The 27,507-nt window shown below is 56.6% G+C and overlaps 2 protein-coding genes across 4 annotated transcripts in view; one reads left to right on the top strand and one right to left on the bottom strand.

Annotated features, from left to right (window-relative positions):
• The window catches only part of ANGPT2 (angiopoietin 2), a 43,078-nt gene extending 26,069 nt beyond the window's left edge, over positions 1 to 17,009 (top strand). The window contains exons 3-9 of one of the 3 annotated variants that reach the window (XM_008157765.3): positions 592 to 713; positions 3,080 to 3,312; positions 5,671 to 5,798; positions 10,338 to 10,439; positions 10,894 to 11,060; positions 15,184 to 15,314; positions 16,269 to 17,009. In XM_008157765.3, coding sequence (XP_008155987.2) covers positions 592 to 713; positions 3,080 to 3,312; positions 5,671 to 5,798; positions 10,338 to 10,439; positions 10,894 to 11,060; positions 15,184 to 15,314; positions 16,269 to 16,429 — 1,044 coding nt within the window. In that variant the 3' untranslated portion in view covers positions 16,430 to 17,009. Of the gene's footprint in view, positions 1 to 591; positions 714 to 3,079; positions 3,313 to 5,667; positions 5,799 to 10,337; positions 10,440 to 10,893; positions 11,061 to 15,183; positions 15,315 to 16,268 lie in introns of all 3 variants that reach the window. The other 2 variants (XM_008157764.3, XM_054720199.1) reach the window with 2 other exon arrangements.
• MCPH1 (microcephalin 1) overlaps positions 1 to 27,507 on the bottom strand; it is a 107,214-nt gene that overhangs the window by 48,332 nt on the left and 31,375 nt on the right. Inside the window, exon 12 of the mRNA XM_054720198.1 lies at positions 19,275 to 19,352. Coding sequence (XP_054576173.1) covers positions 19,275 to 19,352 — 78 coding nt within the window. The remainder of the gene's footprint in view (positions 1 to 19,274; positions 19,353 to 27,507) is intronic.

Raw genomic sequence — 27,507 nt, 5'->3', positions numbered from 1 at the left:
AAAGGCCACGCCACACGGGAGCGAGCAATGGATCCTTCCTGCCGCAAGGCAGGCAAACGCGAACGCACGCGTCCTCAGTGTTGGGACGCGGTGGGGCCGCGGCAGTGCGTGCGGCCGGGCTCCGCATCCCCCCCGTGGGCTGTCTCCTGACGGCTGACGCCAGGTGCAGAACCGGAAAAAGAAACGGAAGAGGAAGATGCTAACCACGAGACCACCCGCGACGAGGAGATGGGGAACGAGCTGTGTGTCGAATGGAGCAGGTGGCGTCCGCCCAGCGTGGCTGCGGACAAGGGGAGGCAGGGCCTTTGCAGTCACAATTCCCGGCATTCGGGTGAGCGTTTCACACCCTCTGCCTCGCTGAGCACGGCCAACACGGCAGGACAAGGAAACTAGCGCTTTGTTATCTGACACAAACACCACTGTCCGGAACGGGCAGACGCTCTCCCAATAAAGCGCACCCTGACGTAACCGGGAACCACGCCTCGGACCCCGCAGGCACGGGGTGAACGTGCACTCTAGGGCTGGATCCCCGCCCGGGGGCTCAGGGTCCCCGTGAAAGCTGACGGCGGGCGTCTGCTGTGTCACATGCAGGTGCTGAACCAGACGACGAGGCTCGAGCTCCAGCTTCTGGAACATTCCCTGTCCACCAACAAACTGGAGAAACAGATCCTGGACCAGACCAGTGAAATAAACAAGCTGCAGGATAAGAACAGGTAAGAAAAGCACAAATAATGTATAATTTGAAAAAGCAAGTCAATTTTTAATCCAAGTATTTTTCTTAAATGTTTCAAATTTTCGCTTCTGCAAAGCGGGAAACACACGTTCGAGACCCATCACTGAGCCGGGTCTCGCCAGGCGCATCGTGCCGAGGCCTCTTGAACAGGCTGCGCACGCTGCAGTCCTGTTGGACGTGGGGGCTGGACGGATGCGCGGTCACGCGCCGACACCGCCGGGGGCAGCGTGTGCCGCACTGGCCAGCCTGCTGACACACCCAGGAGGGGCCTGTCCCGCTTTATTTACTGCGCCACGGTGCTCGCACCCTCGGGCACGGCACCCAGCGCCATCCGTGTAAAGATCTGTCCAGTCACTGCCACTTCCCCGAGAAGTGGGACCCGCCTCCCGAGCTCAGACACCGCTCAGCCCTTCACGAACGGCCCGCAGGCTGCTCAGTCAGCTGGAGCGCTTTCAAACGCAGTCCTGACTGCACCCCTTTGACCCCGCTGACTGGGTGGTTCTGGGTGTGAAAGCTGGACGAGCACGGGCCGGGGACCCAGCCGCCCGGGGCTGGCGTGCGCCTGCTTCATCTTGCTCTAGGCTCCTCCATTCCTTCACACTCTTTCACGAACAGCTTCCCTGCCCCCACTTACTCTGCTTTCCCAGATGCTCACCCAGCTTGTGAAACAAGATGTAAACATCACAGGTATTTACTGAAAGAAGTCCAGGCACACGTGGACCCCAGCTCAGACCCGTGCTGTTCAAGGGCCACTGTGTTTGATTTCCTTTCACTAGAAGTGCCGGCGGCTCACCGAGCTGATGTCTCCGCCAGCGCTGCTCTGACTGGGACGGCGACCTGGAGCGCTGGGAGGACCCCGGCTGGTGCGGCTCCTGCGTTTGAGAGGAGGCCTTTCAGATCAGGATGCGACTGCCTCTGCAGCTGTGCTGGTCTAGCTCAGGGAGAAATCAACTAGTTTCCCGAGAAAACGCATGCCCGTGTGTCCCCACATCCACGCATGCGCCGGGCCATGTGACCGCCCCCCACCGCCCGGGGACAGTGAAGACAAAGGAGGGCGCATGCTGTGCAGGCGGCAGAGGCAGGGACCAAGTGCTGCAGGAGGCTCCAAAGCTGGAGCCTGAGCGGGCGCTGGCAATGACGCCAGGCAGAAAGCCACGCTACCTTCTGCTGTGGCGAGTCACCTGGTTTTAATGAAGGATGGTGACGTACAACTGACAATGACTTGGCTGATGTCAAGGAAACTGTTAAGGGATGACCACTGAAAAGGATGTGGGAAACGGGTGCAAGCCGAGTGCACGTGACCGCGTGGAGAAACGGGCTGCTTGCTGGCGAGGCGTGGACAGGGGCTACTGTCCTGGTTCCCAGGGACCGAGGGCTGGGGTGCAGTTACCAGATACAACCGGTGTCTGATGATAACTGTGCATACGGGATGCTAACGCTGCCAGAGAAGGCTTTCCTGGGTGGTCAGTTCCGTGGCTGAGTCACGTCTCAGGGGTAAAGATGGAGATGTTACTGCCCCCAAAAGAAGCGCAACCGAGTCAGACCACAGAGCAGAAGGGCCTCCGAGGCCACATACCTCGCGCCTTCGTTTATAACATGACTGTGCACCGTGATGTTCTGTGAGAGGCAGGGCATTACTGAGAGCCAGAGAGCACAAGGCCTGCCAGGTAACAGGCAAGGTCACGTGAGGAGGGAGGGGCTCAGCCTGCTCTTCCCACTACCCCACCTACTTCCCCTGCCCCATCCACCTGCGCTCCCAAAGCTCAGGCACCTCTGCATGGTCCACGCTCCTCTCCAGAGAGGCCATGGTTGCCAGCCTTCCTACTACAGACATCCTGGGATAACCTGCCACAACCCCTCCGTTCTCACGAGGGCATGTCCTCCTCAAATCCCTTCAGATGGACGGCATGGCCGCCTGTCCACCCACGGAGCGCCCGAGAGCTCCTTCAGGCTGCAGCGGCATCACCCTACAACTGCTCTGACATCTTTTAAAAAAGTTTCATTGATTTCAGAGAGGAAGGGGAGAGAGAGAGAGAGAGAAACATCAATGATGTGAGAGAACCACTGATCGGCTGCCTCCGCACGCCCCCTACTGGGGATCAAGCCCGCGATCGAGGCATGTGCCCTGACGGGGAATCACACCGTGACCTCTGGTTCCGAGGTCGATGCTCAACCACTGAGCCATGCAGGCCGGCTCCTCTGACATCTTAACGGTGCCTTGGAGAAGCAGAAACTCCAAGGACATGAATCCCTGGGCGAGGTTACGAGACTGACCAGACGGGCATGGGCCTGGGCCTTGGGGGGCTCAGAACACCCTGCACGAGCTGACACGCTTTCCCTCCCAAGCTTCCTGGAGAAGAAAGTGCTCGACATGGAAGGCAAGCACACGGTGCAGCTCCAGTCCATGAAGGAGGAGAAGGACCAGCTGCAGGTGCTGGTGTCCAAGCAGAACTCCATCATCGAGGAGCTCGAGAAGCAGCTGGTGACGGCCACCGTGAACAACTCGGCCCTGCAGAAGCAGCAGCACGACCTCATGGAGACCGTGCACAGCCTGCTGACGCTCGTGTCCACGCCGGGCGGTGAGTGCGGCCACCCCTCAGTCAGTGCACACACTCGTGTTCATGTCGGGCGTTGAGGGAGGCCACCCCTCAGTCAGTGCACACCATGGTGGCCACGTCAGGCGGTAAGTGCAGCCACCCCTCAGTCAGTGCACACGCTGGTGGCCACACCCACCTCAGATCAAGTGCAGTGGAATTCAGTCAGTGAAATTCTCAAAATTCTAAAAAGTTCTCATCTTTCAGAAAAGGCATTTCTTCTCTTACATATCCTATGTAATAAAAGGGTAATATGCAAATCAACCGAACGGCAGAACGACTGGTCGCTATGACGCACACTGACCACCAGGGGGAAGATGCTCAACACAAGAGCTGCCCCCTGGTGGTCAGTGCGCTCCCACAGGGGAAGTGCTGCTCAGCCAGAAGCTGGGCTCACAACTGGCGAGGGCAGAGGTGGTGGCGGGAGCCTCTCCCACCACAGCAGCAGCGCTAAGGATGTCCGACTGCTGGCTTAGGTCCGCGGGGAGTGGGCCTAAGCCATCAGTAGGACATCCCCCGAGGGCTCCTGGACTGCAAGAGGGTGCAGGCCGGGCTGAGGCACACACCCCCCCACCCAGTGCATGAATGCCGTGCACCAGGCCTCTAGTTTGATATAAAAGCTTTACAGGGTCTCAACACAGAACCAAGTAGGAAGGACAAAACGGAAGAAGGGGAGGGATGTATTTACACAAAATAGTTATTATGAAGCAAAGTACCCAAACATCCTTTTATTCATGGGCCACAAAGAGCCCATCTGAGTTAGTCCCACCATCACTGGGTATACGGGCTGGGCAGGGCAATGTCTTAAGTGGGAAAAAGAGCCCTGGGCCCCGAGGACTGTGTGAAGACTGGATGAGACACTGTCAGTAACTGGGCAACGCTGCTCCCTCCTCTAACACCCACACTTGTGCTGCCCCCCCACACCTGCGGGACCCCCCCAGCTGTTACCCCCCACCTGCGGGACCCCGCAGCTGTTACCCCCCACACCTGCGGGACCCCCCCAGCTGTTACCCCCCACCTGCGGGACCCCGCAGCTGTTACCCCCCCACCTGCGGGACCCCTCCCAGCTGCACCTCCCCCCCCGCGCGCCACACCCTCTGCAGCACCTGTTTCTCTACCTCCTCACTGAGGGCGAAGGCTGTGTCTCGTCCTGAATTAGAGATGCGACATGCGGTTGTGGGCGTTCTACGTTTTTTCCTTAAGTACACGGGTCTAGTTCTTCCTACGGCTCACCTCATACTGTCCTTCCAACTTGTATCTTCGACAGACACACTTTGCGCATGAGTCACATTGAGCTTTCATCTTCCCCTGAGAGACACGATCCCGCTCCCCTTCGGCGTGCAATTACCCCATCTCAGCAGAGAACGTAGACAAGGCTTCTACTCAGCCAGGACACAAACACGGGGCACAGGACCCACCCTGGGGCTCAGCGCCAGGCCTCACACGGGGCCAGAGTGCCACACCTGCCCTCCGGCTCGCTTCACACTTGTGTCATTGAGGAAAAGTGCACTTTTCCACTTTCACAGAAAAGGCATGTCCAGGGGGATGGAGGTGCGAGAGGTGTCAGCTGGGACGAGCAGAGCAGAGAATCTGGGTCTCTGGCAGGGAAAGCGGAGGAGGGAGAGCAAGAGGCCCCGTCCTGTCCCCCGAGCGCCCCCTCCAAGGGCCCAGACCTGTGCCTGGGACCCTCCCTCCAGTGAAAAGCAGGCAAACGCCTGCGAGGACACACACACACACACACACACACACACACACGGACACACACGGACACATGCACACACACACGCTTTTAAAATGTGGCAAAAAGGGATGGGAATTCTGAATATTAAAATTTGGAAGAATTTCATAGTCTTAGAATTTTTATACCCAGACAAAGAATTTCAAAGACACAGATAAACAAACATTAAGTTCCCCTTTAACACAAACTCTCTGGGACAACTGCTAACCCCCAGGGTCACTAAATGTCTTCCCCAGCAGTCTCGATGGGGTGAGGGCCGGGGGTGCGTGCAGCCCTGGCTGGTACCATTGCTTTGGGGGATGTTCGTTTATTCTCCTGTCATAACTGTATCGGGCTCCACTCCGGATGGAAGAACTTTAAAAGTGATAGTTTACAGCCGATGGGGAAGCTGATGAAGCGGGAGCGTGACCTCAGGTAACGATCGCTGAGAATCAACAGCACACAGGCTGCGAGAGGCAGGTTTGGGAAAGGGCAGAAAACCAGCCCGTCCTTTCTCCTCCTGTGAGAAGTCAGCTGTAATGACCCCCAATGAGTGCCTCTCGGAGCCCTACCTTCCACCTGCCCAGGAGCCCCACCTAAAATAAACGCTCTTTATCTCGAAGCAGCCCGGCCCGCCCCGGCCGCTAAGGAGGAGCAAGTCGCTTTCCGAGACTGCGCGGAGGCCTTCAAGTCCGGCCTGACCACCAGCGGCGTCTACACGCTGACGTTCCCCAACTCCACGGAGGAGACAAAGGTGAGGGCTCCCCGGGTTCCTCCCGGCCGCGGGCAGGGCACCCTGCCCGTCCTGCGGGCTCCAGGTCCACGCTGAGCTGGCTGACCTGCTGACCACATGGCGCTCCGCTCACTCGACTCCCCTCTCCTGGCCCCGGGCTTGTCAGTTGTCGTCCTTGAAGTGTGAGACCCTTTCCTTAAGTTTAAAGAAAATACCTCCCAATGAACAGCCACCGTCCCCTTTCAATGGTGAGTTCAAGAAACAATGGGGCACCCCAAAGGCTCAGGGGCCACGCCTCCTCCCTTCCCCAGGGCTGTCCTCTGGGACAAGCACAGCCTGGTGTGCAGGTGACCAGACATTGCCTCAGCACACACCTGCCTCAGCACACACCTGCCTCCAATACACACCTGCCTCAGCACACACCTGCCTCCAACACACACACCTGCCTCAGCACACACCTGCCTCCAACACACACACCTGCCTCAGCACACACCTGCCTCCAACACACACACCTGCCTCAGCACACACCTGCCTCCAACACACACACCTGCCTCCAACACACACCTGCCTCAGCACACACCTGCCTCAGCACACACCTGCCTCCAACACACACATCTGCCTCCAACACACACCTGCCTCAGCACACACCTACCTCAGCACACACCTGCCTCCAACACACACACCTGCCTCAGCACACACCTGCCTCAGCACACACCTGACTCCAGCACACACCTGCCTCCAACACACACACCTGCCTCAGCACACACACCTGCCTCCAGCACCAGCACACACCTGCCTCAGCATACACACCTGCCTCAGCACACACCTGCCTCAGCACATACCTGCCTCCAACACATCTGCCTCCAACACACACACACACACACACACACACACACACACACACACATACACCTGCCTCAGCACACAACACACACACCTGCCTCAGCACACACACACACACACACACACACACACACACACACACCTGCCTCAGCACACAGACATGAGAAGGCGTGCACTCCGCTTTCAATCAGCCTTGGAATCAGCTACTGTCCCCGGTGCCCTGGAAGCAGTGCATTAGGGGAAAAGCCCGAGTACTCTGCTGCCGATGAGAATGAGACGCCCTGCCGGAGGGAGGCAGGCAGGGCTGGGGTGACGAGTCTCCGCTCACGCTGGAAGTATTAGGACTGCTGTTCCTCTCAAACGTTAGCAGTAACTCACGGCAGGGAACAGCCATCTTTCTCCTCAAGTTCCTTTTATCTAAAATGGTCCAGATGAAGTGCTTTAGATTCCCTTCCAGCTGGAGACTCTGATGCACAGATGTGGGCTTACATTCTGGCTCTGCCAACTGTGAGTCTGAGTCAGTCATTTCAGCTGTACACGGCCCGCGTTCCTCATCTGTAACGTGATGTCCCCCCGAGGCTGGGGCCGGTGCTCACCGCCCATCCCACAGACGGGAGTTGTTACCCCGGGAGTGCCCTCAGCCCCCAGGGCCAGCTCCCTGCATGGCGGGCGCCCCCTTCCGCCCCGAATCAGCTAATCCAAGCGATGGATATTGAGGAGATTAGGGAGATCTTTTCCAAAAGGACCTAAATATTTCAACGTCATTTCTGAAAACGCCAGTGGTCTCGGTGCAGACACTGCAAGGTGGCGCATGGAAAGTGCTGTGTCTGCTGGTTCCAGACGGAACAGTTTCCTCCCAATGTCACGGGAAGGCTCTGTGTGCTTGTGTGTGCTGTTCAGTGGGTCCCTCACCGTGACCTCAGGCCGACCACAACCTTGAACTTGCTCGAGCACTTGCGGAGACCTCCCGCTTTAAAGCCAGCTCGCCCTGAGCCCTGCGGCGGGGTGCCCAAGCCCCGAGGGCCCTGGGCGGGGGCTGCTCCCCATTCCCCCAGTGCCGCGGGCTTGGACCACTCTGAAAGTCTCAGGACTGAATTAGCCACAACACCCCGCTTTCCGTGAGCTCTCTTCTTTAAAACCTGGACAGTCTCGGCGTCAGAGACCAGGGCTGCACTGCTCACGCACACGCAGGGACCCGCCCCGTCCCAGAGGCTCGACTCTGACTTCCAAACCGAGATGAACGGCTGACCTGACATCAGTAACTTCAGAGCGGAGGCTGGACATCTAAGGACGCCACGTTCCTGGAGTGAGGGAGGGGCACTGAGGACCGACCAGCCTGCCCGGCCGATGCGCGTCTGGGTCGGGGGTTCACATCTCTGCGCGCACATGCCTCGCAGCCCGAGGCAGCGTGTGGAGCCAGTTCACCAGGTGGGTTTTACGTGACACACGATGGACGTGAGTGGCCGGGCCGCCGTGGCCCACAGCAAACAGGAGAGGACTGTGTGTGGACCCCCGTCGACGCGGACCTGCTGCGGGGCCTCAGGCCAGTCCCCGTTTCTGGGGCCGAGTGAGGTGGACAATACTCCATGGCAGTCCTGTGTCCCACTTTCCAGCTGGGCGACGGCCGGCCGCATTAGCCAAACCCGACTACACCTCCTTCACTCCAGAGGCAGCCACAGCCTCGCAGAGCCGCTGTCTGATTGGATACTACGAGCAGGAAGCAGTCTCGCAGAGCTGCTGTCTGATTGGATACCACGAGCAGGAAGCAGTCTCGCAGAGCTGCTGTCTGATTGGATACCACGAGCAGGAAGCAGTCTCGCAGAGCCGCTGTCTGATTGGATAACACGAGCAGGGGCTCCACGGAGCTCCCCACGGGTGTGCACAGCGGCAACCATGACTAACAAGGTTGCTGCCAGCACAAGGTGAGGGGTTCCCGCAAGCAGATCAAGTCTAATGTCCAATGAACTGAAGATGGGAAATCATTTTATTCTTACCTGGAGGCCCGGTGCATGAAATTCGTGCATGGGTAGGGTCCCTAGCCTGGCCGGGTATCAGGGCCGATTGGGGCCTTCCGACTGCCGGCCAGGGCCTTCCTTCATTCTGCGCCACCCCCTGGTGGTCAGCACACGTCATAGCGAGCGATCAAAGTCCTGGTCTCCCAGTGGAACTCCCTCGGGGACAATTTGCATATTAGGCATATATATGTATATATATATATGTATATGTCTCCGCACACATCTGCCTCCAACACACCTGCCTCCAACACACACCTCCCTCAGCACACACCTGCCTCAGCACACATACTTGCCTCCAGCACACACATATGTATATATACATGCATATGCATAAGCATAAGTGGAATTTTCTTTATTTGTTAATCCTCACCCAAGGATGTTTTCCCCATTGATTTTTTTTTAGAGAGAGAGGAAGGGAGGGGAAGAGACAGAGAGAAACATCAATGTGTGAGACACCGATTGGTTGCCTCCTACACACGCCCTGACTGGGGGCCAGGATGAGCCTGCAACCCAGGTGTGTGCCCTTGACCGGAATCCAATCCACAACCCTTCCGTCCGTGGACCAACACTACCCGCTGACCTACCCAGGCGAGGCTGCATGTTCCTTTCAATGGACAGGTGTCCAAAGGGAGAGGCTGGGAGAGGGGTAGGCTGGCAGCAGGCAGCCCTCAGCGTGGAAGAGGGCCCAGCTCGCTGGTTTAGCGCACGGAGCAGCACGCCTGTCAACATGTTCGCCATCATCACCGAAAGGACCGCGGAGAACGTCAAAGCGAGACTATTGCTCGTGGTTATGAACCTCCCCTTCCACATTTACTACCTGCTGCACTGCAGGGCGTTTCTCTTCCCTCTCCGGGAAACGTTTCGTTCCACCATAATCTCATTACTTAGAGCTACTTATGTGATCTTCTTCTCAGGGGGTTTTAATTTCATGAAAAACCTCTAGCTGAGCTGAAATGGAGCATGCATGCTCCCATCCCAGAAAGAATTCCGTTCTGACAAAGTTTAAACCTGCCGAGCCGGCGTGGCAGCAGAGCTGAGAGGCGCTGGGGGTGGGGGGGAGGAGCGGGGATGCCACGGGCAGTGAGCAAAGGGCAGAGCCCGACGCGAGTCGGAGGCAAGCAGCCAGGCCACGCTTAGATCACGCCAGGCCCGTGGCCCCTCGGGCCCCTGCTGCTGAGTGATGGCCGCCAGTTTTGACTTGGCCCCACGTGGGGAAGCGGGATGGCCCCAGAACACGCCACATCACAGGAGTCCCGGGAACCCTAACAGCACAGGGACCCCCCTCCATCCCTCCAGCAGAGGTGCAGGGACTGGCTGCCGTCACAAAGGTTTTCAGGGACATGGACAGGGTCCATGCATGTCTGCCAGGGTGGAGACGAGAGGGCAGGGCCCCCTGCCGATGCCCCATCAGAGCGACTCTAAGGAAGGGCGATCCACGTCAGCTGCTGGGGGGTCGTAGCCTAACAGAGGACAGGCACCCTTCGTCCATCACCAGCCTGCGTTGTATCGCTGTGATCTTCATCCTCTTAAGTCATGGGTTTCAATTTACTTAAAACCACCTGTTTCTTGGGAGACCACGAGATTCCCCGCGGAGAACCCCACCAGCACCTGTTGTTGGGCATCTACACGTATCTCGCTCCTCACATTCAGCAGGAGACCCAGTCGCAACCCGCACAACCGTCACGTGCCCTTCCCGTTGCAGGCCTACTGCGACATGGAGTCCGCCGGAGGGGGATGGACGCTCATCCAGCGGCGAGAAGACGGCAGCGTGGACTTCCAGAGGACTTGGAAAGAGTATAAAGCGGTATGAACAGCCCTGAGCCATCTGAAATGAGAGAGCTTTCACCACAAACCCAAGCTCACCAATGACTCAGGACAACTTTTCAACCAAAGGGTTCTGTTACCTGGTGTGTCCACCCCCCCCCCCCCCACATTAAAGACCAGCCCTGTCAGTATAGCGTGGGCCACGCAGTGAGACAGAGCACGTGAGCACGGGGCTCGCATCAGGGCAGCTGGCGGCTGGCAAGCCCACACACCCAGCTGCTACCCCAGCACCAATTCCCCCCGTGAAGCTTAGTTTCTTATAACTGGCCTCACCCAGCCTCACCCAGGCCCACATTCTTCTCTGGAGGACCCGTCTCCCGGCACAGTGACATCTGAGGTCGCTACACGGGAGGGAGGTGGAGGGCCACTCATCTCAGACCCAGGGGAAGCCCACGGGGAAGCCCACGGGGACTGACTTTCCACTCGGGTTGCAGGGCTTCGGGAACCCGGCGGGCGAGCACTGGCTGGGGAACGAGTTTGTCTCCCAGGTGACCACCCAGAAGCGCTACGTGCTGAGGATCCGCCTGGTCGACTGGGAGGGGAACGAGGCCCAGGCCCTGTACGAGCACTTCTCTCTCTCGGGCGAGGACCTCAACTACAGGTGAGGACTTGCTGGTGATTTTCCCAGGAAGGGAGCACCACTGTAGTGGCTGGGTCCAGACCACCTGAGAAAACCTCTGGCTTCCTAGAGCTCCTCGCTCTCCGTTCTCAGAGTCGAACTGGCTTTCACGACAGAGGGCCCCTGTGAGGACAGTGCTTGCCTGGGGCCTGCTCCCTGTCTGCAAGGAGCCAACGATGCCATCGTGGGCGTGGAGTGTGGGCCTGCAGGGAAGTGTCAGGATGGCGTCCTACAGACACACACTTAGGGCTGCTGTATTATTTACCCAAAAGCTTTAAGAGTCACTGCCTTCTGCAGTTTAAACACACCCAGTTGTATGATTCAGCCCAAAGTCAGGATGACTGCCAAGTTCAAAAGAGGCAGAATTGGGGGAACGGTAGACAGTCACCCCGCAGCGCTCTGCTATGGTTCCCTTGCTCCCTCCCATTACCTTGTACGCCAGCTGGTGGCGCTACTCATGAAGGCTTGGAGAAAGCAAGGCAACCCTGGCCTAGAATTCTCTCTGGCTGTAAAAGCGGTGAGAGCAGGCAGGGCAGCAGAGGGTCTGAGAGCCGGGACCCTGAAGCTGTGCGGGTGGGTGAGGCTGTGCGGGTGGGTGAGGCTGTGTGGGTGGGTGAGGCTCTGTGGGCGGGTGAGGCTGTGAGGGTGGGTGAGGCTCTGTGGGTGAGGCTGTGCGGGTGGGTGAGGCTGTGAGGGTGAGGCTGTGAGGGTGAGGCTGTGAGGGTGGGTGAGGCTGTGAGGGTGAGGCTGTGAGGGTGAGGCTGTGAGGGTGGGTGAGGCTGTGCGGGTGGGTGAGGCTGTGAGGGTGGGTGAGGCTCTGTGGGTGAGGCTGTGCGGGTGGGTGAGGCTGTGAGGGTGAGGCTGTTTGGGTGGGTGAGGCTGTGAGGGTGGGTGAGGCTGTGCGGGTGGGTGAGGCTGTGTGGGTGAGGCTCTGTGGGTGGGTGAGGCTGAGTGGGTGAGGCTCGCACAGAGGAGGCACTTATGGGCGTGTGGTTCCTAAGGACTCAGAATGCATGTGCCCATGATGAGGACGGGGAGGGGGGTGGACAGTGCAGGGTGCCCCAGGAGCTGGTCTGAGGGCCCCGCAGACCTCAGCCACCCCCATGCCCCGAGGAGCCCGGCGGGCAGACTGGGTGTGAGTGCCAAGCACGAAGCCCACGTGCACCGCCCACTCTGAGGTCGGAGATAAACCACGTGCAGGGGGACCTCACACCAACTGTCACCGCCTGGCACAGCCCCACGCAAACCCCGCTCGCACCCTCTGCCCCACAGGACAGTCTCAGTCCCGAGCTGGCTGCCAGGGGAGGGACGGCCAGCAGCCTGAGCATGCGGGGAGCATGCAGCTCCCCAGCGCTGCGCCCCACCCCCCAGCCTGCTGCTTTGTAAAGGGCCCAGCAGAGGGGTATGCCTGAAAGCAGGCAGGTGACATCCGCTCGGTGCTGACCGCGCGGTGGGAGTCAGGGACAGTCCACAGCAGCACCGGGAGAGCGGCTCCCAGAGAGGCCGCCCCTCGGCGGGCGGCGGCGAGGCAGGTGTCGAGCCTCGCCCCCCACCAAGGACGCTCCAAAGATCGGGGCCTGGAGGAATGCTCAGACACCAGGGGTTGGTCACTGTTTTACCTCCAAGCTAAATATTTTGTCAACTGGCAACAGCTAGGAATCTACAACAGAGGAATTTGAAAAAAGAAACACAGAAATTAAGGATTAGACTGTTTATATAAGATTTTACAAAACGGGTCATTAACCTCAGATGCTGACATTATAAAAATATTTTAACCTGAGTTGGTTCGTTTAGAAATGTAAATCAATTTTTGGCTATGCCGTTTTATAAAGCACGCGTTTGTTTAAAGCTCAGTTTAACGTGCTTGGCAGTATAAGACAGATGCCACCCTGAAAACACGACTCCCCTAACAAAGCATGCCCACGTTCCATCAGAATCACTGCAGAGGGCTCAGGAAGTCACCGTCTATAGCAGCTGCGATGTATGGTCCCCAAGTGGCAGAAAACGGAAAAATACATCAGTAAAATACAATGCTCTTTGCTAAAACTAAAACTATTTGCACATTAAACTGTGTAACTGGTCACTGGTCACGCACTGAGGCAGTTCCGTGGACTGAGATTCAATGTGACGTGGCGTGTTCCCTCCACCCTCACTCCTCTGCTCCGTGAAAGGCACGGACAGCCGAGCAGCGGATTCTAAGAAGGTGGCCCCTCGAGTCCTCAAGGTGAGAAGAAAGCGACTTCCCACCAGTGGCCACACCCTGAGTCTCACAGAGACTGGCCAAGAGCAGAGCCCTCCCTGTTTGCTGGCCTTTGGGGAGGTGCCCTGAGCCCCCAAGCTGAGCTGCTCAGGGAGGCAGGAGGGAGCGGGGACAGCTGGCCTCAGGCTTTGGGAGACGAGGAGAGGGCCTGCGAGAAACCCCGGACTGAGACCAGCGATGAGCAGGACCTGCATGAGCCTTTGTGGCAGGCGTGCCGGGCCGTGCCGGGACCATGCAGAGCCATGCGGGTCCATGCAACAGGCGTCCGGGGCCATGCAGGGCCATGTGGGGCGTGCAGCAGGCGTGCCAGGGACCATGTGGGGGCCATGTGGGGGCCATGCGGGGCGTGCAGCAGGCGTGCCAGGGACCATGTGGGGGCCATGCAGGGGCCGTGCAGCAGGCATGCCGGGGACCATGTGGGGGCCATGCGGGGCGTGCAGCAGGCGTGCCAGGGACCATGTGGGGGCCATGCAGGGGCCGTGCAGCAGGCATGCCGGGGACCATGTGGGGGCCATGCGGGGCGTGCAGCAGGCATGCCGGGGACCATGTGGGGGCCATGCAGGGCCATGCAGGGCGTGCAGCAGGTGTGCCGGGGACCATGCAGAGCTGTGCGGGGACCATGTGGGGACCACGTGGGGGCCGTGTGGCTGGGCCCTGGGGGGCATCTTGGAAACAAGGGTAACACTGAAATTCTGTGTTCGGAGCTGCCACATCTAAAAACACTGAAACCTAAGTCACTCACACGAAGGTGCCCTGGGACAGGCTCCCGCCCGGCCTCCATGGCCGCCTCCTCAGTGAGCAGCACCCCCTCCAGTCCCCCCACCCGAGAAGTGAGTGCGTGGGACCCTGATGGAGGAGTGCGGGCCCGCCCTGCTCCACAGAGGAGTCCCACCCGGAACCGCAACCACCCCACATGTGGAGACAGCGCGGGCTCCCGGGCTGTGCGGGCATGGATGCTCCGTGGAAGGGCCTGGCAGAGCTGGGTCACTCGGCCCGTGACCCTCCTTCTCCACCCGCGTGCCGACGTGGTTCTTGGAAACGAGATCTCCCAGGACGTGGCTGGCAAACGAGCGGGCGTCAGGGATGCCATCCCCTGGGGCTGGCGTGCGGTCCTCCCTCTGACTTTGCAGGGCCTGTGCTGTGGGTCCCAGGATGTGCAGACCCGATGCCCAGGCTCCACACCCCACCCAGCACGTGGACCCTGCTCTCGGCCCCGGGCAGCCTGCCGCCCACGGCCCCCTGAAGGGGTTTCCCTGCCTCCTCCCCGTCCCGTTCCCCTCCCAGCACAGGCACTGGGACAGCCAGGCTCTGCCACCTTCGCAGGAGGGCCATGCCCACTGCCTGGCGGGTCAGCACCTCTCTTCCTCCCCCACTGCACAGACACGGGCACAGCAGCACGAGGGCTCGGCTTCCTCTCGGGGGTGCCCTAGGCTCTGCTGCAGACCCAAGGCCCTTCCCTGCTCCGGCCGGCCTCCCAGGCCACTCCCATGACACGTCCCTATCTGGGTGAAGCCCTCGGACCTGGACAGAGCCCCGCCCTCCCCTCCCCACCTCCCACGCACAGTCCCCTTCCTGTTTATCTCAGAGCGGCAGGAAAAGAGTGGAAGGGCCCAAGTCCCGCTGATGCCTGTGCAAGTGATATCCGTGGAGGTTTCACCAAAACACACGCTCCGCCTCAGGACTCGATGATAAGCGGGTTCCTGTTTATTCCCGCGCGAGGATGCTCGGTCCAGGCTGCTGGGGGCACTTGCGGCCGGCGCCCTTTGGCAGAGGGCTCCTTTGTGGGAAGTGTTCCACGGCGGCACACACCCGCTCATCCCCCTCTTCTCCCCTCCGCGCCCCCAGGATCCACCTGAAGGGCCTCACGGGGTCGGCCGGCAAGATCAGCAGCATCAGCCAGCCGGGGAGCGACTTCAGCACCAAGGACGTGGACAGGGACCGGTGCATCTGCAAGTGCGCACAGATGCTCACGGGAGGTAGGCGCCTTCCTGTCTGTGGGGGCCAGGGCCCTGCGGGGGAAAGGCTGGCCATGGGTCAGCTGTCACAGAAGGCCTGCCCTCGGGGGAGAGGCTTGCTTCCGCTTTGTCCCTGGAGCTGCTAGGCCAGGAGAGCCTGGGCACCTGGTGAAGGGCCGGTGACTCAGTCCAGGGGCCACATCGCAGAACGCAATGTAAATACTGCACCAGAGTCCTTTTCAAAGAAACAACATCCAGACACAAACAGCCGCTCTGCCAACCCGCCCCTGAGCTGACCCCTGCACTCAGGTTCACCCACATTATCTGTCTCACTGCATACAAAATGGCAACAATCCTGCTCCCGTCTTCTGTATCTTAAAGTCTCATATAAGTGGCATCACACTCTCTCTGTCCTTCCACGGCTCCCTGCAGGCCTGGGCACCGTGAGCTGGGTGGGGGGAGAGCAGGCGCCCAGCCCCTGGGTGCAGATGGGGGCCCAGCCCCCGCTGTTCCCCACTCACCGGCTTCACCTCAGTGAGCACCGCTCGGCTTTAAGTTTTTTCTTTTCATCTACCTCCACTGGACACTTAAAACTTGGGGTTATATTTTAAACAAAAAGAATTCCTCAAGGGGTGGGGGGAGCCTGGATCAGTCCAGGTCACTGAGCTGGGGAACTGGAAAGGGTGTGGCTGCCAAGAGCCACCCCGAGGCTTTGGTGTCCCCGTCCAGACGTTCTGCCTCCTGTACGTGGCCGTGGCCTCCCCACGCGTGGCCGTGGCCTCCCCACGCAGCGCCAGAGCAAAGGGGAGAAGCCTGTCCGAGCCCCGCCCACAGTGCACGGGGCACCCTCCCTCTGCGGCCCCGCCCAGGGCACTCAGGACACCATCACGTAAAATGCAGGGAATGTGCGCGTGGACCGGCGGGCGGCTGCTCCCGGGAGGTGGCCCCGTCCTGACCCTCTGCTGCGCTTCACAGGCTGGTGGTTCGACGCGTGTGGCCCCTCCAACCTCAACGGAATGTACTACCCCCAGAGGCAGAGCACCAACAGGTTCAACGGCATCAAGTGGTACTACTGGAAGGGCTCGGGATACTCGCTCAAGGCCACGGCCATGATGATCCGGCCCGCGGACTTCTGAGGCCTCCGCCCGCGGCGGGGGTGGGGGCGGGGGCTGCGACGTCCTCCGCCGAAGCCCGAGTCAGAGCCCCCCAAACTCCCCGCTGACACCTGCCCTGCTCGGCAACCCCAGCACAGCCCGACCTTCACCTCGTGACCTGCAGGGTGTCTGCGCAGAGACGAGCTTACGCTGCAAATGAGATGATGGCTCGCCGGCTCCGTGTCACGCCGAGCACGCCGAGTGGAGCGCATCAGTGAATAACTGGAAACAGCTCCAGGCTCTGGGGCTGTCTGGCTGCACCCCCGCTCGCCTGCCAGGGCTGACGGAGGGACGGCAGCCTCCACGCCTGGCACAGACTCAGGTCCCTGGGAGGGTCAGAGTGCCTTCTGCCCTCTCTCGAGTGCTTTAATTTTCACCTGGAAACAGCGTGTCTGCACAGGCGTCGCCAGCTGAGTTCTAAGCTAATGCTCAAAAAGATGTCAAGTTTATACAGAGAAACTCCCAGGATGTATTCTTTCATTTTATGTAAAGATTGTACTACTTGTTTTTGCTGCCTGACTGTTAACTATGAAGGTATTTTTAGTAATTAAATATAACTTATGAGGTGAGGTGACGACAGTGAACTTTTACACTAATGTTTACAATTCTGCAATCTGATTCCAAAATGACGGCCGTGCGTCCTGACCAGGGGCCTCTCCCTTTCCGTGGAGAGCACCTGGGTCTGCTCTCCGGACAGACCCGCTCACCCCCGTCCCACGGGGCTCTTCCCTCCGGGGCGGGCAGGCCGAGGAGGGGAAGCCCAGACGTGGGAGGTGCATGAAGCTGTAAACTCCCTCCTTAAGTTATTTCAGGAAAGAGGTAATTTGTATTAGTACGCTATTTATAAGTGTCTACACAAAACTGTGAAGAAGGGGTTCTGAAGCACAAAACTGAAATCTGGTGTTCCCCTCGCAGTCACGCGTGTGTGTGACAGCGCGAGTGAGATGCTCGCCCAGGTGGCACACAGGCCCTCGGCCCGGGGCTAACTCGGCAGCTGTCCCGCGGCGAGCGCGGGCAGGCGGCTCTGAGCTGGAGGCCCTCAGGCATTTGCTTTCCACCCAGTTGCCAGGCAGCTCAGCCAGATGGACAACCAGCAACTGTTCACGTCTCTTCACCATCTTCCGTCCCACCACAGCCGTGTCCCCTAGACCAGCCACAGCCGTGTCCCTAGACCAGCCACAGCCGTGTCCCTTAGTCCCGCCACAGCCGTGTCCTTTAGTCCGGCTACAGCCGTGTCCCTTAGTCCCGCCACAGCCGTGTCCCTAGTCCCGCCACAGCCGTGTCCCTTAGTCCCGCCACAGCCGTGTCCCTTAGTCCCGCCACAGCCGTGTCCCTAGTCCCGCCACAGCCGTGTCCCTAGTCCCGCCACAGCCGTGTCCCTAGTCCCGCCACAGCCATGTCCCTTAGTCCCGCCACAGCCGTGTCCCTTAGTCCCGCCACAGCCGTGTCCTTTAGTCCCGCCACAGCCGTGTCCCTAGTCCCGCCACAGCCGTGTCCCTTAGTCCCGCCACAGCCGTGTCCCTAGTCCCGCCACAGCCGTGTCCCTAGTCCCGCCACAGCCGTGTCCCTAGTCCCGCCACAGCCATGTCCCTTAGTCCCGCTACAGCCGTGTCCCTTAGTCCCGCCACAGCCGTGTCCCTGGTCCGCGCTCTTCTCTAACTTATGTGGCCCCACAGGCCGCCCGCCCCGCAGCTCATCCACAGACTGGCCGGGTCGGGCGCTCCCTCGCTCTGGGTCTCCTGTTATGAATGCGCGGCTATAACCATCAGAGGCACCCACTGTGCAGAGGGGGGGCATCTGATGAGACTCACGGCTGGGAGGAGGGCACGTTTCCAGGTCTCGGGGAGCCCACGGCAGTGCGAGGGGAGCTGACACGGAGAGGTGGGCAACGACACCATCCACACCGCTTGCCCACGCAGAGCAGGCAGGTCTGAACATTTCCAAGGCGACCGCCCGGTGTACTCGGGCTGCCCGTCCCTCGTGTGAGAGCGCAGGGGACCTTGACCTTGTGCTGTTAACTCTACGCTTCAATCCCTTACATGGGTTTCAGAGCCTCGCTGAGAGGACATGTTCTCTCCGTAAGAAAACGTCTATAAAGTTGACAGGAAATCAAAGCAGCCATCTCAAAAGTGAAAACAGAACCACCCACAACCTCAAAAGCCCAGCGATTCAGGGCAGCGGCCAACCTCTATCACGGGACAATCACCTAGAACACTCGAGCGGCCAACATGCACCAAGGCTGCCGCCGATACAACCGCCGTTCGTCTTCCAGGTGATAACCGTGTGAACGAACACACCGCACGCACCAGTCGCCACCTGCGCAGTGCTGCCGCCCAGTCACCTGGGACCACCTGCAGGATCAGGCCTCGGCTTTCGGAAGCCAGGCCTGGAGCGTTCCTGTTCGCATGGGACACCCTGGAAACTCAGGCAGGTCGAGCCGAGTTAGGAAACATGGACACACAGCCCGCCGCGTCCTGCGGGCCGGCCGCGCTTTTATGCCTCCCAGGTCTGTCCTGTGGGCGGCAGCAGCAGCACCGCTCAAAGCTGTGAGCGGATACAACAGGACCTTCTCAAGAACCGGCCTTTTCATTTTCGTTTTTCTGTCCTGAGGGCTTCATAATTAAGGCTTTTTGAGAATGCTTTTCTCACAATTTTTTGCAAAGCATTCTCACATTTGTTCTCACAAATAAATGGTCTCTGGATGTCTTTCTAGTTATGGGCATAACTGCTCTTGGTTTAATAAACATCAGAGCGCACAGCTTTGCTAATAATAATTTCTCAAGAACCTGTAGTTGAAGTTCCCACCGCAAAGTAACGCCTGACTCACCGGAGCAGCGGGAAAGGAGTCGGAGAGTTCGAAGGGCTCCTCAGAAATCCAGTGACCCAGTTCCAAAGACCACAGGACCTGCAACGGCACAGCAGGGAGCATTTTTAATATTTATTGTCAAATGTTCTTAGTGAACAACAAGCCACCTGGAAGATCGAGCAAAAAAAACACACGGAAAACCCAGCGGCGAGTGCACACCCCCCGGATCAGAGCAGACGTGTGTGACACCCCGAAGGGCCCCAGCACCTCCAGGCTGCACACGCGGCACATGGGTAAGGGCCTGGTCAGGTGTCGTCTCGGGATGACTAGACGCCAGGGCTGCTGTCCTATGGAGGCCAAATATGATGAGAGACCCCCCTGCTCCTGGACACGGAACAGTACATTCCTTTAAAGTTACCCGTCTCCAGTTTAAGGAGGCATTGTAGGCCATGCTCAGGAAAGGTTTCCACAGTCTTATTAATTAAAAAGAAAGGCACACAAATCAGGAGGAGACAGGCCAGAGGCCTAAACTTAAAAAGCAACCCTTTGGTGTGTACTGTTCCCAACATCGTCTGACACTTTCAGAAGTTCCCCAGAACACACGTGAGACCCCCAGACATGTGAAGAGGAAATATCTCATAAACACGCTTTCATCATCATCAGCAGCAGCATCTGAATCCACACATTTAAATGATCAAAACGACGTCTTCATTTTGATTCAGCAACGCCTGAGGCGGGAGGCTCGGGCGCCGTCTCCGCTCTGTGACCGAATCCCTCCAGCCTGTTTCTACGCTCCGGCAGGATTCACAACCGGAGCCACCACGTAACGCACGTGTCTGTCACGCCGCCTCGGACATCCCTGCTTCCTGCAGAGGCTACGAGCTGCGTCTTTCCGGCTGAACTGCTGGCGGAGCGGGAGCCCTCCCTTTTGGGAATTTCTACAGCTCAGCACCACCTATGGGCGCCGGCCTGGCACATCCCCCTACCGTCACCGCCAGCGCTACCCACAGGGCACGGCCATGCTGTTTCTAGAGAAATCGCGTGTGGCAGGGAAGTCGGGCGCAGGGCATGGGGTCCGCATGCTACCGCCCAGCACTGGCCTGGGCCCTAGACACAGGAGTCACAACAACCCTTCCCTGGCCCACGTGTCGTTCCTCTGTGACCTGAGTAAGAGCCCATGCCAGGGCCCGGAAGCACGCCAGCCGCGAGGCGGTCAGGCTCCGTGGGCGGCGGGGAGGCAGCCAGCACAGGGTGCTCCAGCACAGCTATGGGAACCCAGCGGGGAAGCCACTGGCTGTCCAGGCACGGTGGGGGGGGGGGTCCTTTCTCGCCAAGGGCCGTTTGGATATTTGTAGCATCATCCTTGGGCCATGCAACACCATCCATTGATTTGGTCGAACGTTGAATGAACTCTGGCAGGGCCAGGCCAAATGATGTCACGGGCCTTATATGGCCGTGCCCAGACTTTCTCCCTGCACCCGCCCCCCCCCCCATCCCGGTCTAGGAGGACCCAGAAAGGGTCGGCAACGAGCTGAGCTGACGTTTACACGGAGCCCCAGGGAGCTCGGCAGGCAAAGGGGAGGGGACACCAGTGGAGAGAGGACCTCGGGCCAAGACGGCCCCTTTCTGGTGGAGTGGGGTGCTCTGGAAGAAGGGTAGGGAGACGGGGTGGTTGGGCCCGGCTGGGAGGCATGAGGGGTGCTGTTTCTTTCCCTGTGTGCTGGGGCATCGGCTCGGGGCAGGGGAATCCGAAAAAAAGCCAGGAGCGAGCGCCTGGGCTGGGCCCTCGATGGCCTGGGGAAGCAGCAGGCGGCGGGGAAATCTGCCTCCACAGGGAGGGCACGGGACAGGTGTGTGCTCGGGGACCCGCTCAGTCTTCAGTTGGACCCGTGGGTCCACATGCATTTTGCCAATTAGGCCGCATTTTGGTTGTCCACCGATTTTTACTGCCTAACCAACATCACACACACACATACACACACACACACACAGACCTAGGAAGTCCAGTGAAAGGAGGTTTATAAATTCGGAAACTCAACACTAAAGCCATGTTTCTCCCGGCTCTTTCTGGGTGGTTACAAACGGTTACAAACACAGAATAGCTGTTTGCCTGGCTTGTCCCGGCCCTCGGTCACTGACGGAGACACACGAGCTGCGTGGTTCCCCGCAGTCACAGGCTTAGCATCATGCAGGAAGCCAGCTCAGCGTGGGCAGAAGCACACGGGACCAGAGTCAGGGAGCATCTCAGACACGCCGTGGCACCGAGTTCACGTAGAATACACATAAAAATGCCAACCGAGTTAAACAGCCTCTGGGAAAACGTACATTCTGAGTGTGTCCCTCCCTAAATGTTATGAAAATAAAACTGTAAGACGTCGACAGTACACTTTTGTAAGTGAATTGCATGTTTCATTTCTCTACGTACCCAAAAAAGGAGTATTTCACAGAGATAACAGAAAACACAGACCTGACTGTAAGGAAATCCAATCGGAAATAAATTACAGGAAAAAAAGCATACGCTTTTTCCTTTAGAACCTTCACTAGCCAAATGGATTTTTACCTTAGTGTTCAAATAAAGAAAGCATACTATGCAAGACAAGAGTAAAGACCATGAGTGACCTTACAAATGATAAGTTAACCCGACCTATTTCCCATCATATGTGTGATAGGAAAGTAACTGAGAAGCTACGTACAGCAGGGTGGAGTGAAGGAATACAGAGGGTCCATCCCGTGTGGCATAGCCTGACAGGAGGGTGATTTCAGCATTCACTACAAAGGGACATGATATTCCTAACACTCATAAAGCAGGAACCTTGATGACTTCAACGAGAAACCATTATCTTGCCTGATTGTTGGAGCGATAGCCACTGATGCTACCACGTTCCATAACGTGGGAGCCCTTACTCCGTGCAGCCCAGACCGCCTGCATCCATGCTCTCCTCGCTTTATGTACATGGAATCATTCCACTTGGGGGGGAGCGGGCAGCGCTGTGATTGCAAGCCAGCCAGGAAACAGTGCTGTCGTCAGTGCAAGGCAAGGAGAGCACCCGACACGAGGGAAAAACCCAGTCGCCTCCGGTCACACGGCACCTTGAGCACATGCCAACAGGCAGCTAAAACGATGGGGTCAAAGGCAGGGAGAGTCCGCAGCAGAGAGGTGGCCAAGAAGCTGCTACATGGTCAGGGACTCAGAAGGCAGAGCACAGCTGGATGCAAGTGTCTAGAGAAGGAAGGCGACAGGGAGTGTCCAGTGCCCGCTTCAGATCCCCCGAGACAGGAGGCAGGCGGCAGAAGTCGGAGAAAGGGTGTAGCACGGGAGGTGGGGCTCTCCTTCCCCAGCCCACGCCCCTCGGGACGTGGCAGACGTGAAACCAGACGGAGCAAAACTGTCCTGTCGGCCTCATCCCGGACACCGGCGAGACCCTGGAGCAGGACACGGGCGTGTTCCCAGAAAAGGCAGACACACAGAGACTGACGCGTGGCCTCCCTCCACCCAACCCCCCACCCACATAGATCACACTGTCCACACGCCGCCCAGGCAAGCAGCTCACACCACGTGTCAGGGCCTGCTATCCCCGTAATTTATGCCATTAGCTGCGTCTCTAGAAGAAAGACACGGGCCAAACCAAACAGCGGGGATTCCCGGGTCACGCCGACGACAGGCCCTGACAGCAGCTGCGCCACAGCCTCGTGAGGGCCCGTCTGGGGGGAGCGGCAGGGCTCCAGGTGGTGGTGCCCAGATAACCTGCGGGACTGGAAGACGACCCGAGGGCAGGCAGGGGTGAGAGAACTGTGTCTTCTTAGAAACCCCGCAGCAACTCAGACAGTGTTAACGATTACCTCAGGAAAAACCAACAAAAATTACCAGAAAGGGAACGGAATCAGCTCCAACAGCACTCACATAAGCATCCACACGTGTGTGTGTGTGTGTGTGTGTGCGTGTGTGTGTGTGTGTGCCTGTGTCCATACTCATCTATGAAACTTCACACAAAAACTATGACCACAGTGGGCAGCCTGGGGAGGGCGGGGAGGAACTGGTAAAAGCCATGCGGTCCTATTTTAGTCTTCCTCAGCCGTCTATAGACAATGTCCAAATACGGCCGGAGGCGTTCTAGTTAGACACATGTAGGTAAAATACCAGAAGGCTATTTTAAGGGTGGAATCAGGCTGGGACACAACAGGGCAGGCAGTGGCATTTTTATTATAAGCCTCATAAATTACACTTGATTTTCTCCACACTGAACTTTGGGAAATTGTAGACTTGCAGAAGACTCGCCCAAACGGCTCAGAGCGTTCTCATCCCGTCCCCTGGATTCCTCCACTGTGTGCGTCTCCAACTGGCTCTTGGTTTCAAAAGCGCGTTGCTGACCAGACCCACTTGTCGAGATCTGCAAAACCCTCGTGCTGGGCTTGTAGCGGGAACTGAGGTGAAGCTACAGACCGAAAGCGTAGAAAGTACCATGTTCTCAATTCATAGCATCTCCCCCCCTTTATTCTGGTCTTGTTTGATTTCTTTCACAAGAGCTTTGTAGTTTTCAACAAAAAGATCCTACAAATATTTTGTCAGATTTAAACTTAAATATTTCCGTTTCTGGGGTGTAATATAAATTGGATTTAAAAATATTAGAATCCCAGTGGTTCATTTCTCGTAGACAGAAATACGACTGAATTTTGCACATGACCTGTATCTGTACCACGGCTGGGCTCAGGCTGCTCGCTGTGCAGCTTTTCTGTAGATCTCGTGACATTTTCGATGTGATCGCGTTTCCTGTGAGTGGGCAGTCTAATCTCTCTCCCCCCTCTCGTAGGCATATATATTTTTTTTCTTGCCTTATTGCATTGGCTAGGCCTTCCCCAGCAAGAGCATTCAAGTTGCATGAACCACCCTGTGAGGCAGCTTCGTGTGGATTATGACGGAAGAGCATATACCCAAAGTGTCCTTGTGTACCAATTCGTGTTTCTATGGGAAGCGGAGGCTTTTCCCACTTAGTTTCATCTCGTTTTTAAGTAAAAAAATATAGATTGTTATCTAGTCCTGGTGCTGGCGAGTGGCCATGGTGTGCTCATTAGCTGCCTCAACTTCTTATTCCCCAGAGAATTAGAAAATTCCGAGTGGTCAAAAGTAATATGGCTCAACATCAGTAAGTGTCCCTTTCCAGGACAAAAACAATCAAATTAGTTTTTCCTAATATTCACCTTAATTTCTTAATATTTTATTAATTTCCTAAGAACTCTTCTTGGGTGTTTAAAAAAAATTAATGTAGTCACAAATAAGCAAACACTCTAAACAAAGTATACTTAAGTTTTGCCTTCTCAAAAAAAAAAAAAAGTTTAAAGGGAAAACAACAGATTTCAGTCTGAGTGATGAGAGAAATCTGGGACTTAAGAACAAGCAACCAACAGGGAGATTTTAGGTTGTACTTAAAAAAATTAATCACTCCAGGCAATAATGAGCCACTCCTGGTATAAAAATTACAATTGTACTATGAAGCTGATTTAACTCACTCCAAAGCATTACTGATCATGTTGAAAACATTTACGAGTATTCAGGGTTAGTTATAACTGCATTATTAAGTTTGTTCTAAATCCCTAAGTAGTCAGCTGAATCAATCACTGTTTGTGGACCTGTGTCCAGAGCACACCACCTACCATATATAATTGTTAACTTCAACAACAATATGGTACTGAGAATAAACAAATCATCTTTTCTGTCAAAGAACAGTTTAGACAGCCGCCATGTTGGACTGCGTGACTTGGCAGCCGCCATGTTGGCAACATGGCTTGCAGCTCCCCTGGGGGCCGCCATTTTGAAACTGCAAGGGCCAACCCCTCCCTTTGAATTAGCCAATCGTGAAAGACTGTGCCTGAGCTCCAATCAAGAGCAAGGGACAGGTAACGTGCGTCAGGGATTATAAAGCTAGCAGACTGCCTGCTCGGTATGTGCACGCTTCCAGACCATGTGTGCACACCCTTCTACATAGAAGTAAAGATATTTGCCTTGCTGCCTAGCTTCCAAGTAGGTTTTGCGTTCTACCAGGACCCGACTTGGGGGGCTCGCCGTATTTCTAACAATTTGGGGGCTCGTCTGGGATACTGTCTGTCGCCACAGGGAAAATGGACCTCTCTCCTGAGGAGGTGCACCCCGCTGCCAAGTTGCGGCGGCCTCAGTGAGGCGGGACAGCCAATGCCCCTGGGCCAACTACGAGTTCGGGATTGAGAGTCAAGTCAGCAACACAGGAAGGACCCAAGCAAGACCCGCGGCAATCAGGTGACCTCATGCATGAGCCAAGGCGGGAAATGGACTGAGTACTGCTTTGGTGATTGGGTGTCCTCGGAGGTTGGGCATATGTGACTGGGATGTGTCTTAGACTTAAAGTGACTGCGGAGTTCTGATCTGTGGTTCCGTTTTCCTGCGAGGGAAGCAGCCAGAGAGGGACGAAGCAGATCTCGGGGAGTACGAGAAACCTCCAACATGGGGGGTTGAGTACAAAGTCACAGGAGACCTGCCGAGGATGGGAAACAGAAATTCTAGGCCTAGGGAATCCATTCCCCTGCATAGTCCATTGGGAGAATGCTGAGGTTCTGGGGAGGCAAGTTCCCGAACCCGGGACAGAGACGTTGCTCTTGGTGTAACTTTGTGTTGCGTGCGCCTGTGTAAGTGTTTGTGTTGATGTTTTATTTCTGTCTTTATGTCTATAAAGTAGGGACTTTAATTTGCTCTTCTATGATTTATGGTTTTCTGTGCTGGGTTAAAATTTTAAGATTCTAAGATTTAAAAGTGTAAAATTTGTAGAGGTTGCAACCCAGAGAAGTTCAAAAGAAAAGCCAACTAATTCCAAGCCTAACAAACCATTATCTTCCCCACCTGAGGCAAAGGAAAAAACACAAGGTTTCCAAGTGGCAAAATGGGAGGCGGTGCTTACTGAACTCAGCAGGGTGGAGAATTTTGCAAAATCCCGCCCAGCATCACGTCCATTAAACATCCAGTTGTCAGCGTTGGTATTCCGGGATGGGACCGGAATGAGACCAGAATGGGAACAGGACTGCGACGGGGAGCGGGTGACCCGCGCCTGCTTGTGACGTCACAAACCCGCGCAGGCCAGCCGAGGCAGAACTAAGGCTGACCTTGGGGGCATGGCAGCGAGAGAATGGGCGGTTCTTGAATGAGGATGGACCACATTCCAAGGGTGATCCTGGGTCATAGGACTCCCAGCCAGATTAGCGTGTCCTTGTTTGAACAGAAAGGGCAATCATAGTGAACAGCATAAATCAAATCCCTGTTACAAAATTAGTCAAGAAAATGCTTTAGGTAATAATTGGCTTTAAAAATCTCAAAGTTGTTAAGATATAAAACTTTTCAGTAAAAATCTAAAAGAGGACAAGGGCAGACAGGAATGAGACCCTTGTCCTGCCTTCCCCTCCCTATGTGACTCAGGGACGATCTGAGGGAAGAGCCAAGATGGCGATTTACAATCCCAGCCTCCCCCTCAGGCTCCAGCCAGCCCTTTGGCCACCACGCCATCAGAAACTAGCTTTTCGAGGCTGCAAAAGAAGTTGGAGCAGTAAAAAGAAAGAGTTAAAGCCTCTCCTGGAAGACCCACATGGTGTAGCTGGCCAATTAGATCAATTTCTAGGCCCACAAGTATACGTGGACTGAATTAATGTCCATTTTAGAAATCCTGTTCTCGGGAGAAGAGAGAGCAATGTTTCGAAGGACCGCTGTGGCGGTCTGGGAGTGAGAGCACCCGACTGGCCCTGGGGCACTTCCAGCGGAGGTAAAATTTCCAAACCAGGAGCTCCAGTGGGACCCTAACAACATGGCCCATCAAGGGCACATGAGACCTTAGGGAGCTAATCATTAAAGGAACTAGGGAAGCAGTTCCCCAGTCTCAGAACCAAAATAAAGCCTTTAATATTCAACAAGGCAAAGAAGGGTCTTCCGAATTTACCAAGACTAAAAGATCAAATGAGAAAGTACTCTGGGCCAGACCCTGAGGACCTGTTGGGCCAAGAAATATTATAAATTACATTTGTCACCAATAGTTGGCCTGACATCTCAGGAAAGTGGCCTAGGGAAGGGCAGCACTAACCTTAGGTGATGTATCTCTAAGGAAGAATGTAGCAGTTTATGCATAATTTTCCAAAGTCTTTGGTAACTTAAAACTTGGAGTTTGCTGAATTAAATAATAAGAATTATTAAATATCTAGGTATTTTAAAATGAAATATTAATCTGAATTTGCCTCGTATAAAAAT

This window comes from Eptesicus fuscus, chromosome 8 (genome assembly GCF_027574615.1).
Source record: "Eptesicus fuscus isolate TK198812 chromosome 8, DD_ASM_mEF_20220401, whole genome shotgun sequence".
NCBI lineage: Eukaryota > Metazoa > Chordata > Mammalia > Chiroptera > Vespertilionidae > Eptesicus > Eptesicus fuscus.
This window is presented reverse-complemented; position numbering and strand designations above follow the sequence as displayed.